The 18425-nt window shown below is 57.4% G+C and overlaps 1 protein-coding gene across 2 annotated transcripts; it reads right to left on the minus strand.

Annotated features, from left to right (window-relative positions):
- On the minus strand, positions 1-10757 carry UNC93B1 (unc-93 homolog B1, TLR signaling regulator). Of its 2 annotated transcripts, XM_068556293.1 has the most exons (12): positions 10574-10757; positions 10259-10400; positions 9546-9699; positions 7043-7204; positions 6687-6819; positions 6247-6340; positions 5215-5339; positions 4496-4678; positions 3584-3857; positions 3072-3180; positions 1602-1720; positions 671-756 (listed from the first exon to the last, which is right to left on the minus strand). In XM_068556293.1, the coding sequence occupies exons 1-12, from the start codon at positions 10667-10669 to the stop codon at positions 752-754; spliced, it is 1596 nt and encodes a 531-aa protein (XP_068412394.1). In that variant the 5' UTR covers positions 10670-10757; the 3' UTR covers positions 671-751. The 2 variants fall into 2 exon arrangements, with proteins under 2 accessions (XP_068412392.1, XP_068412394.1); XM_068556291.1 differs by lacking the exon at positions 3072-3180 and having other exon boundaries at positions 1-756; positions 10574-10756.
- Between the last annotated feature and the right edge of the window lie 7668 nt (positions 10758-18425).

An 18425-nucleotide genomic window follows, 5' to 3' on the forward strand; every position in this document is an offset into this window, starting at 1 on the left:
TCAGGACAATACACAAATCTCTTTATTGCTCATTTTCTTGAAGTCGTACCTCTTGGCAGTCCATGGGGATAGGATGTGCAAAGCGGGCGACGTGCACGGCCCAGGCCTGTAGCCGAGAGCTGGGACAACGGGACGGCGGGGTCCCAGCCCTGGGGCTGGGCCCGGTAGGCGGTCGTGGAGAGCGGCCCCTGGGGTCGGAGGGTTTCGTCTGTGCGGTCCCTCGCACCCTGGGCCTGGCCAAGAGGTCTCAAGGCCCTACCCTCCCTTGGAGGGGGCTGCGGGGAGGATCCCAAGCTCCCGGTGGCCCGGGGCTCTGGGAGGGCCGTTCCTGAACCCGGGGTGCGCCAAGGGTCCTTCCAGAAATTGGCGCGGAATCATAGGGGCCCCGACCTGAGACGCGTTAAACCGAGGCCGGTGACCAGGCCTGGCCCCTCACTGCTCCTCGGGCCCATCGCCTCCCAGCGCCTGTTCGTAGGGGCAGGGCCGGCGGCAGAGACCGGCTGGTTTGGGGCTGGGCCCTGGCCCCGCGAGCGGCGCCTCCTCCTCCGCGCAGTCCCCCCGGCCGCCACCGCGCTCGCCCTCCGCGTCGCTCTCGTCGGAGTTGTCCTCCTCCAGGTAGCGGTAGCCGCGCACCTTGTGCTGGGGCCGCGGGATGCGGGGCTGGCGCGGGACCACGCCCCGCCGCAGCTTCTGCTCCATCCACAGGTACGAGGCCGCGGCCGCCACCAGCGTCACCAGCAGCACCGTCAGCTTAGCCTGGACACACAGGGAGGGATGCGGGGGACACGCGGGCGGCCGGTCCTGCGCCCGCCCCGCCCAGCCCCTCACCCCGATAGGCCCACTCCCATCTGGGACTCGAACGCCGCAGCTCCTCTGCTGTCCCTCCCTCCTCCTGGGAGCCGCCCCACCACCCACGCTTCCTGGGCACCTTCCTGCCCAGCTCTGTCCCTTATGGTCACCCTATCCATCTGGGCCTCGGTTTCCCTAACTGTAATGATAATCCCTTTGCCTCACAGCGTAGATGTGAAGGGAGGCCTGGCCCTCCCTTACCAGAGCTTAGATTACTCTGTCCCTTACATGTGGGATCATAAGTAATGCTTCTTAGAGGTCTTGACTGTAACAGGCAGTCAGAAATAATTTTAAATCATAACTCAGTACGTACACACATGTTCACAGGCATACTCCCTGCTATTCCCTATTCTATTTCATTTTTTAAAAAGTTGGCCGGGACCTGCTAAACTGACCCACCAGTAGGTGAGAGCAAAGGACGAGGACCCCTGAGAGCCAAGAAGGGAGACAGACCCTCGGCATCCAGCTCAGAGCCCAACCTCTAGAGAACAGGTTACCAAACTACCCACAAGGCGGCTGGGATGTGCCCACAAGTAGAGAGCAAACTGTGAACCCTTTCAGAGACGGGTAAACTGAGGCCTGCAGGAGGTGAAGCGGTAAGTAATAAGCCAGTGATGGGTGTGGGGCTGCCCAGTGGACTTGGCCCAGGGCCGGGCCCTGGGGCAGTGGTGCCCTTCAGGGGCTGTGAGGCCAGGGCGGGCACTCAGGAAGTTTCTGTTGTCTAGGGGGTCGAGTGGGGGAGGGGGACTCACCTTCATGGGCAGGCTTGAGCCCAAGTAGACTGTGAAGATGGCCATGGCCTGCCACCAGTGGTAGATGGTGAAGATGAAGTCTTGCCTCTCCTTGTCCTCGTACAGGATTCCCAGGAGTGCTGCAGGTGGGCAGGACAGGGCAGAAAGAGGAGAGGTGCCAGCTGGGGCCCAGAGCTGCTGTTCTCCCACTGGTGACCCCCCGATGCCCTGCGCTGGTCCCAGCCCTTGGCAGGAGCGCCTAAAAAGCCGCTGTAAACTGGTCCTGGCCGGCCCCCTAGTGTACACACTGGTTACCACGCTGCCTGGGAGCTGAGCAGAGGCTGGAAGAGTGGGCCCCCCTGCTGGGATGCAATGGGCCTGCTCTGGGACCCATCTGTGGCCTCAAAAGTGGGAAGTTCCGTGAGCAGTCACATCCTGCCTTCTTCCGAACCCCAGGCACGCGGTGCCAGGCCTGCAGGGGCTGTTTTTCCTCACCCAGGGCTCAGGGAGAGCAAATCGCTGTAGCAACAAGCTTTCTGCAAATCCAACCTGAAGCTGGGAGGGAGGAATTTGTTTCCCAAAGCATCCTCCCCGGGGTGGGGCAGAAAGAGCATCGGACAGGGAATCAGTAAACTCAGATTCCACTCTCAGGACTGAAAGGTGGAGAGAGTTGGCACAGAGATGTGGATTCAGATGTTGGGTCTGTGGGTGACTCGGGGTCAATGAACTCCCCAGAGCCACTTTTCTCATCTGTAAAATGAGATGACACGTATATGCTGTGCCGTGAGGTTTTAATGGGAGAAAGCCTGCACAGCACCTGGCGATTTGTACCCTCGCCAGCCACTCAGGACATTGACACTCCCATCCTGAGGTCCTGCAGTGCGACGGTACCCCATGGGGGTGCTGTGAAAGGACACGGAGGGCCCTCCCAGGGGTGGGGCATAAGAGGAGGGAGGAAGCGGAGCTGGGCAGAAGAGGACGCTGGGATCTGGCCCAAGTCCAGACATATCACGGGCTCAAGGTCCAGAGGCAAAACAGCCAAGACAGTGTGGTCCAGGGTGTGGGGCTCCATCCCCTACGGCAGATATAGTGTCTGACTCTCTCTCTCGGATGTTGGGCGCTGGGGTTGCCTGAACCATCCCCTGCCCGGCCCGCAGCAGGCATGACCTCCACCACGCCATACAGGGGTGATGGTCAAAACTGCTAACGGCACCAGGCCACCAGAACAGATGCCAACGTGGGAGACCCAAATGGCTGCACCCATGTGTACCAGCCGCATGTCACTGGCAAAAGCTCACCTGTGGGCCCAGAGCATCACCCAGATGAACTCTGTCCCACCCCCTCCTTTCTGCAAGCAGGGCCCCAGGCCCCAGTGCCTCCACCCTAGCAGCCCAGACTTGGGGCCTGGGCTCCACTGCTCTGCAGATTGCTGTTGGGATCTTACAGCCTGCTTCCAGCTCCTCTCCATAAAAATGCCGTATCTGCACTTACCCCCTGGGGTGTGGACAGGGCCACCTGCTGCGTCCCATGCTCCCTGGGGCACAGATCCTGATATCTGCTTCCAGTGTCATGAAAACTATGCCAGGCTGCGCCCTGTCCCCTGGTAGGAAATGAGGCATCCCCAATGTGTTTTTTTACACTGTCCCTAAGAGATGTCCACAGAGCCCCATATCCAGCCCATGGAGCCACAAGGTCTCACCCTGACTCCCATGCCCGCCCTGGGGGTCCACAGGATGTCCATAGTGTGCAACGCCATACCTGCCTCAAGGGTGTTCACAGCCCTCCTCATCTGTCCCTGCAGTGTCCACGGGACTTCCTTCCACCCCTAGAGTGTGCACAGGGATCCCCACCTACCTCCACCAAGTACACGGGACCCCATAACGGCCCGCCACTGTGCCCAGCAACCCCGTGTCTGTCGCTGGGATGTCTGTGCTCCCCGCAACCGCCCTGAGGTAGCCACAGGCTCCCCTGCCCAGCCATCCAGGGCCCACAGCTATACTCACTGCTAAGCCCCGTCTTGTTGAGGGCACTGCCCACACCCCAGAGCACGGCTGCTGCATAGAGGATCCAGATGTGCTGCAGGACCCGGGGCACGGGGGCCCAGAAAAAGAGGCTGAGAGTGAGCAGCAGATGCAGTCCCGCCCCGGCCACCAGGGGCACCGGGCGCGGCAGCCACAGCCCCAGCAGGCCCAGGGCCGAGGAGGCCGAGGCGCCCAGGCTATAAGCCACGAGGAGGTACGCCAGGTGTTCCAGCCCCACCGAGCACACGCCATAGCCCTGCGGGAACAGGGGTGAGGGTTGGAGGTCAGCCGGCCCAGGCTCTGGTCCTCCCCACGAGGCCTCACTTCAGGCCACGTCCTGCCCTCTCTAGGCCACCGCAGGGCCAGTTTCCTCCGAGGCTTGTGGGACAGTTCCTCGGGGACAGACAGTGAGAAGACGCTTGGACAGTGTCCCCAGACACCAAGGCTGAAACCCGCATAGAGCCAAACACTTTACGGCTGTTATCCCATCTCAACAGTGTAACTCCTCTGGAAGTGAGCATGGTCATTAGAGACTTCACAGATGAGGAAACAGGCTCAGAGAGGTGAAAGTAACTTTCCCAAGGTAGAGGGGGGGATGGGGGGAGAGAGGGAAAAGGAGAAGGAGGGGAATATCTGGGCCTACAATTGTCCCTTGGTGTCTGCGGGGGATTGGTTCCAGGACGCTTCGCGGATACTAAAACCTGCGGATGCTCAAGTCCCTTATATAATATGGGGTAGTACAGTGGGCCCTCCGGATCCGCGAATGCAGAGGGCCCACTGTACTTGTACATACTTATACATATATATTCAAAACTTATTCGTTGTTATTCTGTGATTCAAATTTAACGGACGTCGTGTAATTTTATCTGGCAACGCTCTTCAGGCTGCACTTACCAGGGCGAGACCAGTGCAGGCAAAGAGCACCTCGAAGCCGCTGTAGATAAAGAAGGGCACGAGGTGGCGCAGGCGGAAGTCGCGCACGTGCTTGAAGGGCAGCTGGAAAATGTTGCCCCAGCCGACGCTGCGCAGGTCGATCTCCTCAGTGGGCCGGTACGCCGCGCCGCAAAGGCCCAGCACCTGCAGGCAAGGAGGTGAGGGTGGGGGCGCGGGCAGCCGGGCATCCTGGCCCCGCCCCTGGGACCCAGCCCCGCCCCGCCCCTCAGCCCCAGCCCCGCCCGCAGGCAAATCCACAGATGAGCCTCCCGGCCCCGCCTCCAGCCCTAGAACACAACGTAGTCACGCCCCCAACGCCTCAGCGCTGCCTCCTGGTCCCACCCCCAGGTTGGAGCCCCACCTTCTGACCCTCGGCCCTAGGTCCAGCCCGTGTCACAGCCAATCCTCTAGAACCCTGTCTTCAGCTCGACCCCGGACCAGGCCTGGACCCCCTCTCACAGGCCTCTGGGATTCCAATTTCTCTCTCAGTCCGCAGGCATCAGCCACACCTCCGAGCCTCAAGCCCAGCTCCTAGGCTCAGGCCCCCTCCCCAGGACTCAGCCCTAACTCTGGACTCAGAACAAGCCTCCGGCCCGCCCTCCGCGCGCCCAGCTCGCATTCCTCTCTCCCCGCCACGGTCCCCAGATCTGACCCCGTCACACCCCCATCTCGGGCCGCACCAGCAGCATGGCCAGGAAAGCCACCGCCATGAGCACGCTCTCCACCACGATGAGGTTTCGGCTCCGCGGCAGCGTCCGCAGAACCGTCTTGTTGAAGCCGATGAGGATGCCCTGGCTGTTAGTGCCTGAGAAAGGGGAGGGTGGGGGGCATCGTGAGGCAGGGAGCAGGGCACACTGTCAGCTGAGCCACAAAGAAATGCAGCAGGGCTTCCCTGGTGGCACAGTGGTTAAGAATCCGCCTGCCAGTGCAGGGGACACGGGTTCGAGCTCTGGTCCGGGAAGATCCCACATGCCGCAGGCAACTAAGCCCGTGTGCCACAACTACTGAAGCCTGTGTGCCACAACTACTGAGCCCGCATGCCACAACTATTGAAGCCTGAACGCCTAGAGCCCATGCTCCTCAACAAGGGAAGCCACCCCAATGAGAAGCCTGCGCACCACAACGAAGAGTAGCCCCGGCTCACCGCAACCAGAGAAAAGCCTTCACGCAGCAATGAAGACCCAATGCAGCCAAAAATAAAATTAGTTAGTTAAAAAAAAAAAAAGAAATGCAGCAAAGCAGGCGGGTGAGGGGAAGGTTAGAGGGGGTGGGCAAGGACCCTGCCGGCAAAGGCAGGGTTCCTTTGGGAAGCACTTCAGAGGTGAGGGCCACTGGGGCTGAAAGCACCTCCCCTCCCTCCTGCCCTATTGCCCCGAGGCTGCCATGGGAGCCAGTCCACCTCCCACCTCCATACATTTGCCCTGCATTGAGGGTATACTTGGTCCTGAGAGATCCCACAGGCAGCCTCAGCCCAGATGGCACCTCCTCCAGGCAGCCTTCCCTGACGCACCCCACCACCACCCCAGGCTGGGTCAGATGTCCTAACGACAAGGCCCTGTGCCTCGGTCATCAGAGCTGTAGGACACCAGGCTCTCAGCCCTGAGCTCTGTGAGCGAGGGCATCCTTTCTGCCCTTGAGGGCCCAGTGTCTGCTGGGTGACTCAATGGGGGAGGTGAGCAGATCTTAGGGACCCCACCCCCATGAGCACTAACCGCAGTTCTGCACGTTGTACAGCGTGTGGTTCAGGTCATACAGGTAATGGTTCAGGAAGTAGATCATGGGCAGCTGGGCGCAGGCAAAGCTCAGCTGTGGGCAGGAGGGCAGCTTGGGTCAGGCTTGGGGCATGCAACCGGGCAAGGAGCACAGGCACAAACTGGGAGGGGGCCTGGGCACAGCCTTGGGGGAACAGGAGCCCTCCCACCTCTCGGGGACAGCCTGGTGGGGGGGGGTGCCCAATGCAGGAAGACTTCCTCCTGGTCAGTGCTGTAGACAGGGAGGGAATGAGGTCTCTGTCACCAGAGGTAAGCAAACAGGAGTTGGCTCAAGAAAGGGCAGTGGGACTAGAGGGCTGAAAAGTCTGTGGAAAGGTCTCCAATATGTGATTCTGGGCCTGGAATACCCCACCCCCCGTGTTCCCATACATGGAGCTCACGTGGAAGAAGCCGTAGAAGATGGCTTGGAAGACCAGGAGATAGGGTGCGTGGGAGCCCCGAGGCGGGCGCTGCCGGGGGCCCTGCTCATCCTGCTCCTTATAGTGGGAGTACTCGTAGTATTTCTGGGCCATCCTGGACCACAAAGGAGAGAAGGCTCTCCCCAGCCCAACCTCCGCCAGATACCTCCACTTCCTGCACCCAGGCTTACGGACTGGCCAGCCAATGTCTCACGAACGGGAAAACTGAGGCCCACAGGGCGGATGGGGCTGGTCCAAGGTCCCCAAGATGAGGTGGGCAACACAGGAGAGGCTCTGCCAGGTCTCCAGTCTCCCACCCTCCTGCCCACCAGGCTCACCTGGTAATGTAGTTGCCCATGGAGGCCCAAAGAGGCACGATGGCCATGCCCAGCACCACGGCTGAGGGCACAAGCGTGTAGTAGCGCTCCCAGTAGTTGGTGGAGACAAAGAGGGCGTAGATGCCCACAGCCAGGAACATCATCCACTTGGTGCCAAAAAACCTGCGAGCAGCAGGAAGGATGAGGATGCTGGCACCATGGGCCCATCCAGCCTGCTGCAGCCCGAAAGCAGCGTGGCCACAACTCCAGGCCCCAGCTCCCGAGGCTCTATGAGGTGGGGAGGGACCCCTGGCCTTGGAGTCGAGGGTCCTAAGATAGAGTCTCAGAGATATGGACTTGCTGGTGGCCTCAGGGGAGCCACTCTAACCAGACACCTGTAATGTGGGCTCTGCCCCAACCTCGAGCCTCTCACGGCCACTGCAGGGATAGAGGAGATAAAGCGGGGAGAGGGTGTCATGAGTCAGTGGGCCTTGGGCACATGCAACCCTCATTTGTGTCCTGGGCTGACTCGCCAGCCCCCCTTCTCCACCCACGTGCAGTGACTGCAGGACCCAGGTGAAGAGCTGAGGGACTTGTCCCAAGCTGGGACTGAGGACCAGGGAGAGGAACCCTGGCGCCCCTTCCCCTCTGCACTTTGCCCTTTCAGTCCACTGTGGTCAGTCGGGAAGTTTCTTGTAGAACAACGGCCTCGCTGGCTCTGGGAAAATGTTGCACCGTGTTAGAGGCAGGTTGACGAGTGACAGGATAAGGGCCCATTCAGGGCACTGGAGGCTGATCAGCCTAGACACAACCATTGCGATCTTTGGGTTGGTTTTGTTTTGGGTTCTGTTTGTTTGTTTTGAGTATTTGTGCTCGTTATTTCCTTTCTTTGTCTGAGTCTCCAGGAAGCTCAAAGCTCAATGACTCTGGTTTTCTGATACAATTACTTTCTCTTCTATTGCAGGGTCCCGGTTCTTTAATTTTATCCTTATCTTGCCATATAATAAATTGACAGGCAGCCTCCTCTGATCTATTTGGCGAAGGGCACCCAAACTGCACTGTAAATTTTGAAACAGCAAAAAGTAAAAATACTAGCACTCATTGCTGGTGAGGCTGTGGTTTTAAAAATGACACATACAGCCAGAGGGCATGCAGATGGTACAGCCCTTTGGAAAGTCAGCCTGGTAGTTTGGGTCGGGGGGCAAGCATGGGGTTTGGAGTCACTGCCTGGGTTCAGACCTTCAATCTGCCAGTTGCTGCCTGTGGGAATGGGTTCAACCTCTTGGTCTCCCTGTGTCTAAGATCAGAGCATCCACCTTGGATTGTAGGGAATGCGATATGCTTATAAAGCGCCCAGCACATAGGAAATGAAATGAGTTTGCCATTAATAATACTGCTAGGTTTCAAGAGCCATAAAGCCTTTTCTATGCTTCTGACCTAGTAAGGGCAGTTCTGAGAGTTTATCCTAGGAGCTTTTCTTTCTTTCCTTCTTCCTTCCTTCCTCCCTCCCTCCCTTTCTCTCTCTCTCTCTCCTTCTTTCTTTCTTTAATTTTAAGACGAGGAAACAGCCAGAACCATAAAGAGAACATGCAAAAAAGGAGAGGGAGCCGCAATGTCCAGCCCTGAGCCACAGTTCAGTGCCCCCATGTCTGCAGAAGATGCTAACATCACGAAAGTCCCCACTGTGAAGCTAGCCAAGATGTGTGCAGTGAAAAGAAAGCAAAAGTGACATTGCACATGCACACATGCACACGCATACACTACTCCAGTTGACAAGGACAGAAATGTTATCCATGCATGCCGGTGGAAAAACAAAGTTAGCCGACTGCCTGGAGGGCTTGGGAGGGGTTTTCTTTTTTCTGATTTCAATTATGATTCTAATGTTGTTTGTGCGATTGTGATAAAAGGGTTTGAGGGGGTTGTAATTGTTTCGGGAAGACAGGGGAACTCATCTAATGTGTCCACTGATCTCTGGGTCCCATCTGAGCACAGATCTACTGCCTGGCGGTAGGATACTTGTGGAGGGCATTTTTGCACTGCACCAGACGCCACTAAGGCTCAGGTATGGAGTAGACCCCCTGGGGCACCTGCCCAGCCACACCGTTTTCAGTGAGAAATGTCCCTCAACACTGTCACAGCTGATGGGGCTCTTGGTGCGTTCCTGGGCTTTGCTGGCTGATCAGATTCTCTCCAGAAACTCCACAGCCCTGATATCAAAAGGTCATTGTAGCTCCAGGCCACAAAGGAGGGCATGAAGATGACACCACATGGGGTACGGGCAAGCTGAGGGAAGGAGCCTGAGTGAATTTCTGTTGCTTGAAACCCAAGGTGCCTTGGTTGCAAAGCTCTTGTTTCTTCCCCAAACCTGGGTTTCACCCCTTCTCTCTCACCCCTCCAGGTAGGCAAGTTCTCTCCCCACCCCACCCCCCAAGAACACCAGGGCAGCTGGAGACCCCATGTCCAACAGCCCTTGCACCCCTTCAAGAGCAGGGAGACAGCCCTCATAGGGACAGAAGTGTCGCACCTGATGAGCACAGGTGTGTAGAGCAGGGCCACGATGGGGGTCACGTTGATGCCCATCAGCATCTTGCTGTCGATGTCAGGCAGCCCCATGTTGCCGTATTTCACCTCGCGGTAGGTCTCATCGTAGTGCAGGATCAGCTGCATCTGCAGGAGGCCTGGGGACAGGGAGGAGGCATGGAGGGGGCGACCCGGCTCTGGGGGCAACCAAGCAGAGGCTGGAACGCAAGCCTGGCAGGGAGCTCCAGGGACAGAGGGGAAGCCCAGGCTGGGCCAAGGGTCCTACCTGCCAGTGGCCACGACAGCGACTTGAATCCAGACCCCCGCCCCGCCACGTCCCTCCACCAGCCACTTGGACCCCAGCGCCCCTGATTCCAAAGGCAGCGGACCTGCCCAGGGCGCCCAGGGCCCGCCCACACACTCATGAAGCCTGTGGCTGGGCCCCGGGGACACTGCACCGTCCCCCCATGTGCGGAGGCCGCAGCTGCAGCTGTGAGGGCGCAGACGGAGAAGTGAAAGAGGAAGGGAGCCGACTGGCCCCAAAGTTTCTCTTTTCCTGAGAAACCTCAGGTCTGGGGAGGGGCGCGCGGGTGGAGGGGAAAGGACTTGGGTCCCAGCGCAGAACCCGCCGGGCCGTGCCACCTCGCCCGGCCCGGGGCGGAACGGCGTGGCCAGAGACCCATCCCGCCAACCCGCGGGGCGCAGCGGGCCACCTACCCAGGTAGACGCCGTAGGTGAGCATGCCGCCCGCGCTGGCCGCCAGCACGTTCTTGAGCACGCCGAGCCGCTTGCGGCGGTAGTAGCGGCGCTCCTCCTCCTCCTCGTTGTAGTTGGGGTACGCGCCCACCAGCTCGTCCAGCTGCGGGGCACGACGGCGCTCGCACCCGGCCACTGCACCCCCGGAGCCCCGCGTCCATCGCCGGCCGCCCCCGGCCCCCCTCACCCCAGCCCTGGGGTCGCATCCCACTCCCGCGGGGGAGACCCCAGCCCTCCCGGTCCCCGCGCCGCCACGCCTTCCCCGTCCCCGCTCACCGGGGCCTCGGGCCCGTCTGGGACCCCGAGCTGGTCCTCATCGCCCTGCGCACCCGCGGCCCCCGCCACCGGATAGAGCGGCGGCTCCGCCTCCATGGCTGGACCAGCCGGAGGACTCGTCCGGCAGCGGACGGCCACTTCCTCCGGGCGCCGGGACCTGCCTCGCCCCGCCCCGGGGCCCACCTCCTCCGCGAGGGGAGGGCCTGGCGCCGCTGGGGGCGTGCCCAGCGCGTGTGCGTGTGCGTGTGCGTGTGCGTGTGCGTGTGCGTGTGTGTAGGGGAGTGTCCGTGCGTTCCGCGGCCTCAGGAATGCGAGGTGCGATTTCGAATCCCCCGTCTGCCACTTCCCGGCGTGACTTTGGAGATTAAGTCCACTTCTCTGTGCCTCATTTTCCTAACTTGTAAACCAGGGATACTCAGCACGACTTCCAAGGGCTCTTTGGGGATTACTGAGTTAATGCAAAGCCTTAGGAAAGTGCCAGGCCCGTAAAAACTCCCCTCAGCCTTACCGCTGTCACTGTCATCCCTACCCCACCTCCAGCCCTACCCCTACCACTGTCATCCCTGACCCATTTGGCGTGTTTGCAGGTCAGCAAAGAGCCCTCATAGCGGGGGGAGAGGGCTCCCACCACAGGACTTGGCAGCCCGTGCCCACCTCCCGCTCACCCTGAGCTTCCTTTGGGCACCCGTAAGTGGGAGCTCTGGCAGGGCCCCTGGGAAGCCGAGATTGTGGGGGCTGCCGGACTGCAACGGGGCAACCCCCCCACCACCACCACCCTGCAGCAGGGGCCAGAGCCTCCTGGCCCTGCCTAACTGGGCACTGGGGCTGGGGCTGCAGTGAGAGCCCATGAAATTTCTGCTTTGCTGGAGCTGACACTCCACAGCTCTGGGTGTCAGCCTGGTTAGAAATACTCTGGGAAGCTTTTAAAAATATTGGTTTCAGGATAGTCTCCTCAACAAGTGGTGTCGGGAAAACTGGATAACCACATGCCCAGAATGAAATTGGACCTCTGTCTCACAGTACGCACAGAAATTAACTTGAAATGGATCAAAGACACATAAGACCTAATAACCTAAAACTCCTAGAAGAAAATATAGTAGCTCCTCAACATGGGTCTTGGTAATGACTTCTCAGATACGACATCAAAAGCATGAACAACAAAAGAAAAAATCAACAAGTGGGACTACATCAAACTTAAAATTTGTACACTGCAAAAGAAATAATTAAAATAAAAAGGCAACCTATGGAATGTGGGAGGATATTTACAAACTATGCATCTGATAAGGGGTTAATATCCAAAATACATAAAGGAACTCATACAACTCAATAACAACAACAACAAAAACCGATTTAAAAATATGTAGAGGGGGCTTCCCTGGTGGCGCAGTGGTTAAGAATCCACCTGCCAATGCAGGGGACACAGGTTCGAGCCCTGGTCCGGGAAGATCCCACATGCTGTGGAGCAACTAAGCCCGTGCGCCACAACTACTGAAGCCCGCGTGCCACAACTACTGAGCCCACGTGCCGCAACTACTGAGCCCGTGCGCCTAGAGCCTGTGCTCCGCAACAAGAGAAGCCACTGCAATGAGAAGCCCGCGTGCGGCAGCCAAGACCCAATGCAGCCAAAAATAAATTAATTAATTTTAAAAAATTACCCAGTTCCCCTCCCTCCCCCCACTCTGCACAATGCACAAGCTGTTCCTTCCGGTTGGAGAGCCCCTTCCCCTGCTCCTTCCAGGAGGGGTCCTTCCCACCCTCAGAATAAGAAGCCATCCCTGATGAGGGGTACAAACCCCACCCCAACTATTTCCCTTCTGGTTTTCTGTAGTTTAATTGTCCCCCCGGGTGACTCTTCATCACGTACCGCTCATGCAGAGGATTGTCGCAGGCGCTTAGTAGGTGTTCAATCAATGTGATTGAATGGATGGACGGGTAAATGGATGACAAATATCCACCCCAGAAGGGTTGCTGGGAAGGTGGAGAGCTGGCCGTGTGCAGGGTATGAATTTACAGAGGCGTCTGTCTGCAAGGTGGTGGAACTTTCTCCAGACCGTGCCCAGGTGCAGATATGAGTAAAGCAGACAGGTGGAGTCAGGCAGGCAGGACCTGGCAGTGGGAGATACGGAAGGAGCAAGAGAGAGGGCGGGGCCCAAGGGGTCCAGAGGCAAGGAGGAGGCGGGAGAGCAGGGATGCAGTGGGCACCGGGGGGCTGTGGTCGGAGAGTGGACGCAGAGCTCATTACCTTGGGAGATGACAAAGTCCAGGGTATGGCCATGGCACGGGGTGGGGAAGGATGATGAGGTCCAGGAGGTCACGGGGCTTGGGGCGCACGCAGGCAGTGGACTTTGTCGCCCCCAGGAGGACGCAGTCCTGTAGATCTCAGCGGGCGGGCAGGAGACCAGGCCGGAGGCGAAGGTAACTGTCCGAGGTGGCTGGTGTGACTGCAGAGGGTGGGTTCAGTGAAGCAGAGGGTAGGTAGCAGGCAGGGGGTCCAGAGGCTCAACGGGAGAGTGAGGAGGACACCAAGGAGGGGTCCTTGCCCCTCCTAAGAGTGCACCCTCCTAAAACCATATCAGAAAGGGGGCCCTTGGGCCTGGGTGGAGACTAGCATCTGTGGTCTGGAAATGACCTCCCTGTCTGCCACCTTCTGCACCTGAGGCAGTTATGGAAAGAAATCACTCAGCCAAGTTCACCTGGCTCCTCCAGCTCCTTGGATGGAGAACGGAGAACGTGGGACAAGCCAGGGAGGAAGGGTGGGCGAAGGGCCCTCTTGCCATGCAGCGGGGTCCCCAGGGTGCCCGGTCTTCTCTGGGCGTTAGTGTGGGAAGCCCCCTCACCTCGTCTTCCCTCACCCCAATATTTCCTCCCTTGCAAAATAGGAGTAGGTGAAAAAGGCTTCTGCACACTGAAAACAGTTTGGAGGGGGCCAGCCTAGTGGCCAGGAGGAAGAGAAGCATCTTAGAGGCCAGAGCAGACCTTTAGGGGCAAGAGAGAGGAGTGTGACACCTGTCAATGAAAATAATCAATAAACAATCTGTAATGGGAATAGAAGAGAGTTTTATCTGAGCCAAACTGAGGACTATAGCCCGGAAGACAGCCTCTCAGGTAACTCCGAGGAACTGCTCCGGAGAAGCATGGTTTTCAGCACAGTTTTATGCCTTGTCAGAACAAAGAACACCAAACAAGTCAGGGAGACATTCCTTCAAGGTCTCACAGAAAAAACAGATCAGCACCAACACGGTGAGTCAGTATGGCCTTGGCACTTGGGAAAGAAGTCTTATTATCAAAGGAGCACCAGTGTTGGCGTCCCAGGAAGGGACGCATTTCATCTTTATTTTTAACATGGACATTCTTTACTTCTGGTCAATGCGCCCTTTTCTTTAATGATTAAAGCAGATGTACAATGTATGCTTGATGGGCCACAAACAGGCTGTTCTAGTTCGCATCAAATTCAAGTTAACTCATGGATAAGCCAGAATGACTTCCCCAGATATCAATATGTGAGCATTTCTTTTATTGCACCCAAGGAAAGAGAGGGGCAGTGTCCCAGGCCCAATGGCTCTTAGAGAGAGAGAGGACAGGGAAGATTTTTAGTTGTCACTATGTTGGAAAGAGGACAAGCCCACGAAAGTCCTATAAAGGGACAAAGGGAAGATGGCGTGACCTCTGAAGGGGTCAGGAAGCTCCAAGATGCAGCCACCTGAAGCTCCCTCTGCCCGAGAGCCCCCCATCCAGCATTTTGAGGTTTCCAGGTGGCCCAGTATTTACCCAGAGCGGCTGTGTGTCGTCCAAGAAAGGGTAAAGGCCTCCTGGGCGGGCTTATGTGCTCATGGGGAAGGGGGCAAGGCTTATTGAACAGCAGATGCCTTGGGCAGACCCAGAACTCACAGGCTGTTTATCTCCCACCAGGAGGGACCCCCCAAGACGAAATCAAGTGCAGTGTGTTTTATGAACCAGCCAGAAAGCAGAGAGAAGGTAGGAGGGGAGCAGGGACACTGCTGCAGGAAGTGGGTGGTCTGCCTATACCAGTGGGTCCCCCTGGCCTCCTCTGTGCTGAGCCCCACTGACAGCTACTTCTTTTTTCTTTTTTTTTCTGGCCGCGCTACAGCATGTGGGATCTTAGTTCCCTGACCAGGGATCAAACTCGCGCCCCCTGCAGTGGAAGCTCGGAGTCAACCACTGGACTGCCAGGGAAGTCTCTGGCAGCTACTTCTTAGATGTTGGCTTTCTGCAATATTGCTTGCTTTCTGTGGGGTCTTGGTCCATGCCTAAAAAAAGAGGTTAGTGTACAGTTTAGGGCCCTAAAATGATTTAATTAAGTCCTTGGAGTCCTTGTTACATGTGGACTCCTTCTGTGATGTTGGTAACGTTTAATTTTGAATTGCATTATTAAAATCAATTCATTTTAGAAGATTTGTTGCGGGGGGGGGTGGTTCCTGGTAGCTTGTTTCCAAACCTGACATTATGGCACCCAGTGGTTAATGACACTGTCCTAATCTTATTAAAAGCGAAAAGGAAATATACTTACATCTAAATTTTAAATATCGATTAATTTTTAAAAACACTGACATGAAGAATGCAAATTCAAATGTCCCAAGTTGAGTGAGGAGTAATTTCGGTCTTGTTAGCGTTTGACACAGTGACCCTGGATGAATTTGAGAAGCAGGTGCTTTCAGGCTCAGGGCTCCTAGGATCTGCTGACTGCTCAGGAACTCTGTCAATTACCAAGAGAAACATCTCCGGATCAGTCCAGACTGGGGTTTGGATGTGACTGGCAAACTGCTCCTAGAGAGACAAATACTTGAGCAACAAGCTCCCTGGTTAGGCTTGGCCAGTGGGAGGTTCTGGGTTTGGGAGGAGGAGAGAGCAGGGCTGTAACTAGGGTGGGGATGGGGGAGCACGTGGAGAGTGGCTTGGATCCTCCAGGGTCCCAGTGTCCACAGAGCAGTCCTACCATGGTCTAGCTTTCCCTGGCTGACCTTGACCCTCTGGGGTCTGGTGACACCACTTCCTGCCTTTGACCTTTCCAGGCTCCCTCACCAACCCAATTCCCTGTACTCAATCTTCCCTACTCAGAAGACCTAGCTTGGTTTCTGTTCACTAAACCCTGACTTATAAATCCCCTTGTTTCCAGAAAGAATTTTTCCATGGCTTAATAAGCTGCTGTCAGGGAGCCTTGAGACTTCCTGTGAGACTGTCCTAGAGGGGACCCAGATAAACACAGCCCATGTGACCTGCAGGGCAGAGAACGGAGCAAGGCCAGCGGCCCCTCCCACCCCATCCAGACCTCAAGCACTCCCTGTCACATCTACCCTCACTGTTGTCAAATGGTTTTCTCTATACTAGGTTCCATTTTTGTTCTCACTATGAAAATAATAGATGTTCCTTGCAGAAAAGCAAACAGGAGAGATACATATTGCTCCCGATTCAAACACCCTGAGACAGCTCCGGCGATCTTGTGAAGTGTCACCCCTGCATTGTATCCAAAGTAGCATGCAGGGTCCACTGCTGATTCATCTAACACCACTTACCTGGCATTGAGGCAAATCTTTACCATTTTTGTTTTTTATAAATTTATTTAGTTTATTTATTTTTGGCTGTATCGGGTCTTCGTTGCTGCACATGGGCTTTCTCTAGTTGCGGCGAGCGGGGGCTACTCTTCGTTGTGGTGCGCGGGCTTCTCATTGAGGTGGCTTCTCTTGTTGCGGAGCACAGGCTCTAGACGCGCGGGCTTCAGTAGTTGTGGGACGCGGGCTCAGTAGTTGTGGCTTGCCAGCTCGTTGCTCTGTGGCATGTGGGATGTGGGATCTTCCCGGTCCAGGGCTCGAACCTGTGTCCCCTGCATTGGCAGGCAGATTCTTAACCACTGCGCCACCAGGGAAGCCCTAATCTTTACCATTTTTTAAACTGAAAACCATGGGGATGATGATCGTCCCAAGCTGTCAGGAGGTCCCCGAGCTGGGATGTGCCAAAGACCCTGCCCAGCGCCTGGCACAGCAAGTGTCCAGGAGAGATGCTGCTTTCGGCTGAGACTCCTGGGAGTGGGGGTAACCCCCACCCAGCTCCTAAGCAAGAGATCGGGGCACCCTGGAGACGCTGCGGGCTGGGGACTTGGGGCTGGCTGGGTTAGAATCCCCATCTGTCCCTCTCCTGTGTGGCCCCAGCCCGGCCACTGTCCCTTTCTGAGCCTGTTGTTTCATCTGTAAAGCTCAGACCATAACATCTGAGAATTATACGAGAATTTGTGTCAAGTGCTTGGTGCAGGGCTTAGCACACAGTAGGTGCTTAGTAAAGCTTTGCTAAGTGAGCACATGGATGAGTGCCAGCTGTGTCCAGGCACTGCACCCCAGTGGCCTCTGACTGCACCCCAGGGTCACACTGGCCTCTGAGGGTGGCTGCTGGGGGGAGCCAGGTGGTCCTGCCTTCAAGGCTGGGAGGGGGAAGGAGGCGGGGCCAGGGCCCCAGGACAAGGCCTGGGGTGGCCACTCCCTTAGGAAGGTGGGGAAAGGGACAGAAAAGCCTTCGCACCTATTGAGCACCTACTGTATACCAGGTGCATTCCAGATGTGCTTTGATTTCACCCTCACTGCAGCCCTGTGAGGCAGGTCGAATCAATCCCATTTTGGGGGCAGGAAACGGAGGCCCAGAGAGGGGCCTAACTTGCTCGAGGTCACCCAGCAGGTGGGCTGCAGAGCCAGGTTTGAATCTTTCAGCAGGCGACATGGTGAGGTGCTCTTGGGCAGGTCTGAGGCTCTGTGAGCCAGGCTCACCAGGTGAGGGAGGGAATGATGAATGAATGAATGAATGAATGATGCCTTAGCCCATGACCAGCTCATCCTCCCCCACCTCTGCCCGGAGAGGGAGGCCAACAGTGACACTCATGAGGGTCTTTTCATCCTGTTCTCCAAACTAAAACCCAGAGGAGTTGCAGAAGAGCAGAGCCTGGCTGGGCAGATGTGTCCCCACCAACCTCTGTGCTCCCGCCAACACCCGCCCCACCGGCTGACCTGGGACCCCGGCAGAGCCTGCCACCCGCCGGAGCTGGTTGTAAGAGTGGCTCCTAGTGGTAGCCCACGCAACATCCCCCATTTATCCCGAGCTCCCTGCGACAAGGATGTCACCCCTAGGTACCACAGAGCCCCTGGAGCTGCTTTTTTTTCTTTTTTTTAAAATTAATTAATTTGTCTGCGTCAGTTCTTGGTTGCAGCACACGAGCTCTTCTTTGCGGTGCACGGGCTTCTCTCTAGTTGTGGCGCGTGGGCTTAGTTGCCCCACGGCGTGTGGGATCTTAGTTCCCCGACTGGGGATCGAGCCCTCGTCCCCTGCATTGGAAGGCAGATTCTTAACCACTGGACCGCCAGGGACGTCCTGCTCCTGGAGCTCTGAGGATCAACAAGAGGCATCCAAACCGGAGAGGGGAGAGGGCCGGTCCCTGTTCCTCCCCAAGGGGCAGTGCCCCCTCAGACTGGCGAGCGCTTCACTCCCAGGCCAGGTTAGGACCCCTGTGTCAGGAGGACAGGCCTCTTTGGGGACTTCCCAGGCTGAATTCATGACAAGTTCAGGGTAACCCCAGCTGGAGGGATCCCCGGTCAGGGAGGGGCCGCTCAGGATCCTGCAATACCCCTCCCACCCACCAGTACCTCCCCAGGTGGGTCCCTGATTTGCCGTGTGGCCTTAGATCAGTGGCTGCCCCTCTCTGGACCTGGTTCCTGGCTGACCGCTGCCAGGCTCAGCTCCAGCCCAGCCCCGCCTGACACTGGCTCTGCCTCTGCCTGGCTCAGCTCCAGACAGCAGGGCAGGGCTATCACATGCTGAGCCACGTGACAGGCAGTGGCTGGGGGCTCCATCCCAC

The sequence above is a fragment of the Eschrichtius robustus genome, chromosome 11 (assembly GCF_028021215.1).
Source record: "Eschrichtius robustus isolate mEscRob2 chromosome 11, mEscRob2.pri, whole genome shotgun sequence".
NCBI lineage: Eukaryota > Metazoa > Chordata > Mammalia > Artiodactyla > Eschrichtiidae > Eschrichtius > Eschrichtius robustus.

What these genes read in the sequence shown, in the direction of transcription:
- UNC93B1 (XM_068556291.1), bottom strand. Translation starts at nt 10,669, where the DNA reads ATGGAGGCGGAGCCGCCGCTCTATCCGGTGGCGGGGGCCGCGGGTGCG. An exon ending in GTACAACGTGCAGAACTGCG is followed by an intron (nt 5,340 to 6,246) that starts GTTAGTGCTCAT and finishes CCCCTTTCTCAG; the next exon opens with GCACTAACAGCCAGGGCATC. An exon ending in GCTCAAGCCTGCCCATGAAG is followed by an intron (nt 757 to 1,601) that starts GTGAGTCCCCCT and finishes CTGTGTGTCCAG; the next exon opens with GCTAAGCTGACGGTGCTGCT.